Here is a 5354-nt window from a genome sequence, read left to right on the forward strand (position 1 = left end):
GACAGCTAAATATGGTCAAGGTCTTCCTGATATGGTCATACTGCTGGATGGATAGAAAAGTGTACAAACTTTCGTCTGAAAATGCATAGTCAAAGCACATAGACTGCTCCTCTGCGTGGTAGGAGTGCGCTATTTGTAAATCCGATCTGTTCATCACAAATATCTTGCAGAACTGTATCGAAAGCTGCAAAATTAACAGTGAAATGCCCATTAATTTCGCTCAAACAAACTGTGAATCTCAGCATCCAGTGTTATGTGGGATATATATAATATATGTATGTATGTGCTCTGTTCATTTTACATGCGTCGAGCTCCGCAGATCCTCCGATCCTCCAGGGGATCACAGAAAAGTTCAGTCAGGAAACTAACAAAATAAATCTCTCTAAGAAAAAAAAAAAAGCAAACCAGAAAATGCTACATCACCTAAACTATAGATATTTTTTCTCTTATTCTCACTTGATCATCGACCATGTGGCACCTATACTACAGTCGATCCTGCGCCAGAAACTTTTGGTCCCTTCTTATCGCCGTGGGTCCTCTTGGCGCAGCGCGCGTACAGGGCGGTGCACAGCCCCGTCCCGACGGCGCAGGTGAGGCCCCAGAGGAGGAAGGTGTCCCGGTAGCAGGCGGCGCCGATGCAGCGGTTGCCTGACCCGCCCGCCTCCCGCTGGTAGAGGAGGCCGGCGAGGTAGCCGAAGCAGAGCGATCCCACGGGGATGTTGGCCACCAGCACGTTGTGGTTGACGCCGAAGTTCTTGGTGCCGAAGAGCTCGCTCGTCGCCGACACCGCCACGGAGGTGATGGCGCCCGTGCACGTCCCGATCACCGCCGTGCTTGTGTACAGGAGCATGTCCAGCGGGTGCAGCATCAGGAAGAAGGCGCCGGCCATCGGGGCCATCAGCGCCGCCATGGAGGCAGTCCTCGATATGGAGTAGCCGCTCCTGCTCAAGTCAAAACATGTTATAGTTAGTTACGAGGACCAACTAAAAAAACAAGTATTCAAACGGTTAGAGTGATGAAGAGAGTGAGGCTTACTTTGCAGTGTAGTAGTCCAAGAAGGCGGGAAGGAGTCGTCCGAAGAATCCGAAGGAGGACGAGAGGGAGACCAGAGTGGACGGGTCGCTGAGCCTGCGGGACTCGGCGATCTGCCCCAGGTTGTTGAGGAAGACCAGACCCAGCGTGCCACTGAACATGTAGCTGAAGAAGTACAGCCAGAAGTCGAACCTCCGTAGCAACCGGAGGCCACCGACTTCTTCTCCCTGACCTTCTCCATGTTCGAGCTCGACGCCCTGCTCCTTCTCCACCACCTCGTCCTCCTTGCTTGGGACATCCACCTCCATCTCCACCACCGACTCGTCGGAGCAGAGGTCGTGCACTCTGTTCTCCCACATGGCCGCCTCCCGTATCTTGGCCATGCTCTCCCGGACCCTGAGCACCACGGGGATGAGCAGCGGGACGGCGAGCATCACGTAGAGGCTAATCATGTGCTCTTTGGACGAGAGCCCGAGGGACTTGGAGCCGATGCTGCCCACGACGGCGCAGGCGCCCGTGGCGAGGGTGATGGCGAACATGGCCAGGAACCCGACGTCGGTTCTCTTACCGCTCCCGGGCTTCACCACCCGGAGCGACGGCACGACGAGGAGTGTGACGAGCATGGGCACGACGGCATTGAGGAGGAGGTACTTCTTGGCGCTGGAGTAGCCGAGGTCCGGGAGCGTGTCGGACATGGTGGTGTAGAACTTGGCGCTGAGGCCGAGGTAGCTGGTGGCGAGGCTGACGGCGACGCGGCTGTCGGAGGGGAAGTTGTTGATGCAGAGGAGGTAGCAGACGGTGTTGATCCAGCAGATGCCGTTGCCGGCGAGGGCGGTGAGCGAGAACAGGTGCCAGTAGGCCAGGCGGGGGCTCTCCAGGAACAGGAATTGCACGCCGTAGCCGACGAGCCCGAAGGCGGCGCCGACGAGGGCGACCGCCCAGAGAGGGACGTAGAGCGCGGCCACCCCGGCCAGCCAGCCGAGGAGCTTCCCGGCGTCGGAGGCGAAGGCCAGGAAGTTGAGCTGCACCTGGGAGATGCCCTTGACGTCCTTGAGCTGCGACGAGTAGACGGGGAAGTCGGAGTTGGGGCCGTTGATGGTCTGCAGCCAGACGCTCCCCACCAGGCTCAGCCAGTGGACTGAGGTAGGAGAAGCCATGATTTTTTTCGCTCGCTCCCTAGCTAACTACCCGGCGCTGGTGTGGTACTTATGCGGTCGCCACGATCGGCCGGACGGCGATAAATGTGGGATGGCGACGGCGCTGGCTCGATGGAGGGATTAATGGTGTGGCCACGAGCCCACGATCGATCTATCAGCAGTGCTGGTTATGTGGTTTCCTGCTGTGCCGTCCATTATGGCCTGTGGTACACAGCTTATATAGTGGTCCGTGGCTATGCTTGGGCCATGACACCATGAGTGACATTGTGCACCTGAGCTGAAGCTGATGGACATTGAGGACATGGCCGGCGCCCGCGGGGTTGGCAACGTTGAAAAGATTGGCAGAGCGAGACCGGCCACAGTAACGTACGCGAATAATTCAAACTGATGATCCGTCATTCAAACTGATGATCCGTGACATCCGTCGTACGTACGGTTGGAAGCTGCCATGCTTCGTACGTGTCGCAGTTGGAAGCTGCCAACTTCTGGCTCAAATTCATCGGAGCCATGACCGACGTCCAGTGACCGGCCGGCCTCGCCGCCGTGGATTCGATCGAAAAACGTACGTGTTAGGCTGAGACGTCGCAGTGCATCGTATCACACTGTCAAAGCAGGGAAAGGACGATCGAGTTGATGCGGCATGCGATGCGACAGACGGCAAAACTACTTTGGGTAACCGCATTGCAGGGCACATCATACCAAGAATCGGGTTCACCGATGTAGCAGCCTACCTACGCCTAGGATGATGTAAATTGGTCGAATTGGATCAGATAACGCTCTCTTTATATGCATTATCATATTATTTTGATGAGTTCGGAGCGGAGCGGATAATAACAGGATGCAGATTCGAATGTGGATTATATTGGACTGCAGATTTGGATCTGACATGGAGCGGATTTCTACCGAAAATGAAAAATATTGTTGAATAAACACGCGAAACAACACAAATTTTCACCCTTCCGAATAAAAGGAATAATAGATTATCCAGAGTGGCAAATTGTTTAAAATTTCACCAATGTGAAGATAGTAGTACTTAATAGCAGTACACATGACAATCACCAGCCGAATCAAAAGGAGAGGTGCGTCGCATGAAAAAGACACTTGTGCAGGGTGGGTGGCATTGGGCAGTAGGAACAAGAAGACTAGGAATGCACGTACAAGCATTGGATGATTTACGACGATGTGATCGCTAGGGTTATATATTATGTATATCAACACAGTCATATGGTTACTAGTTAGGGTTTTTTTATTAAAGGGTCCCCCTCGATTTCCAGAAGAAACCAAGTTCTTAGAGGCTAATTTAATTAAATTGTCCTAATTTAGATGGTAGGATAATCCGCTGAAAACGGCAAATAATACTTATCCGTGAGATAATAGCTATACCATATCTGGCACCGTATCCTCCAATATCGGCACAAGCATATGTGTTCACATCCGTATCTGATGAGGACATCCCTACCACACTACTACCTCCGTCATTACCAAATGAAGATGAAGTTGCTGTGAAACTCAAGTACAATGAAGTTCGGATTGGACCTATTACAAGGGTTCGTGCGAAGCTACTTAAACAACAGGTGAACTTGATCCTAAACGATACTTTGATTGATGAGAACTTTATACCGCCTAAGTCCTATTACTTATGTATAATCAGGTATGAAGAGGAGACAAGCATCGCACGAGGAGAGGAGCAGCTGGACGTGAAGATGGACGTGAAGCTGGATATGGAGCTGGACATGAAGATATCTCATGGACGCGCGAGGGAGGAGCGGGAGGCATGCGCGAGAGGAGAAGCCAAAGTCCAGGCCGGCCCAGCACTCGGTCAGACCGGCCGCCACGCCGGCGCGCCTGGTCTCTGGCCCGGTCCAACCGGGCGGCACGCCGGATCCCACCCGGCGCCAACCGGACGTCCTGCTGATGCCAACCGGGCGGGTTACTGCGCGACACTTTCCGCGCCTGGTCAGCACCCGGTCCCTGGCCCGGTTTGAACCGGCCAGCCCGGTCCCAGGCCCGGTCGACCGGCCCCCCGACCGGCCGTGTCCGAGTCTGTCTCGACCAGATCTATTATGGGTCGGTTATTTTCGTACTTTTTCGACCTGAGGTCGTCCCGGACACCTATATAAGTGCCCAGAACGCCTCCATAGTTGCTTTAGACCACGTTTAAGATAAACCCTAGTTCTTAGTTGTTTGCTCTGCAAAACTATTGAATCCCCTACACCATATTGTTTGATTTGGTGTAGATCTGAAAGTCTTGTGTGATCTGTTGTTCCATTGGGAATTAGAAGGTTGCAACTTACCACTTCGTGGTCGGCGGCTACGTGCGCAAAGTGTGTGGAGTTGTGAATATCTTGCAGGGTTGAGAGCTGTTGCATTGGCGACAGGGACAAATCGAGAGATCTCGTTGCGTCATACAAGTTATCATCCACTTCATCAAGTTATCTCCGCTGTGTTGGCCTCGTGATCATCATCACCACCGTTGCTTACTGAGAAGATCGGGCCACCCCTTATCATCTTGGTATCAGATTTCATTGTTTCCTCGGTAAGCCATCCACAATCCAACCCATAGTTGAGTTGTGAGTCTTTCCTATCCAGAAAAAGCCATAACAAGTTAGGGTTAGGGTTTGCCATAGCTTTAGATTGCACTAATTTCGAGTTTTAGTTGTTTTTCGTAGTTGTTTTTACGTATCTTTTTCTTCCATCTAGTATTGTTAGGGTTTGAGTCTCCACTATCATCTAGTTTCAGTTTTTTTTTGTTGCTCCGAGTCCACATAGCATACAGTGTGTTTGTCTAAACCATAGCCACACCCTTTCGATATAAGTGACTAGGAACTTCCCCAGAAGAGACTAGTTTTACCGCTCGACAGGCTGCTCATTAGGGTTTTGGTGCTTTGCATAATCTGTTGGCCGTGTTATCAAGGAGTTGAGTCATAAAATCAAAAAAAAAATGAAAAGAAGCAAAAAGAGCTACATAGCTGCGTGTGATAAAAAGAAAATCCAAAAAGAAAAGTGAAGTGCTAGAAGAATCAAGTGAAGGCCTAAGTTTTCTTTAACTGCATCCGTAGTTGAGCAATCTTGTGCATGTCCTGTTGAGCTTTGCTAGCGTCTCTCGAGTGCATTGCAACCTTTCCTGCATATAGTTGCATTGCCACATTTATCTCCTTGTGTGAG

The 5354-nt window shown here is 51.6% G+C and overlaps 1 protein-coding gene across 1 annotated transcript; it reads right to left on the reverse strand.

Annotated features, from left to right (window-relative positions):
• Positions 1-232: 232 nt before the first annotated feature.
• LOC124706801 (protein NUCLEAR FUSION DEFECTIVE 4-like) lies at positions 233-2365 on the reverse strand. The gene is made up of 2 exons (XM_047238472.1): positions 1036-2365; positions 233-941 (listed from the first exon to the last, which is right to left on the reverse strand). The coding sequence occupies exons 1-2, from the start codon at positions 2187-2189 to the stop codon at positions 479-481; spliced, it is 1617 nt and encodes a 538-aa protein (XP_047094428.1). The 5' UTR covers positions 2190-2365; the 3' UTR covers positions 233-478.
• Positions 2366-5354: the final 2989 nt, after the last annotated feature.

Source organism: Lolium rigidum, chromosome 4 (assembly GCF_022539505.1).
Source record: "Lolium rigidum isolate FL_2022 chromosome 4, APGP_CSIRO_Lrig_0.1, whole genome shotgun sequence".
Classification (NCBI taxonomy): Eukaryota; Viridiplantae; Streptophyta; class Magnoliopsida; order Poales; family Poaceae; genus Lolium; species Lolium rigidum.

Excerpts from the sequence above, each read along its gene's own strand:
- LOC124706801 (XM_047238472.1), bottom strand. The coding sequence starts at position 2,189 with ATGGCTTCTCCTACCTCAGTCCACTGGCTGAGCCTGGTGGGGAGCGTC. Across the intron at positions 942-1,035 it reads TTGGACTACTACACTGCAAA|GAGCGGCTACTCCATATCGA; the intron begins GTAAGCCTCACT and ends TGACTTGAGCAG.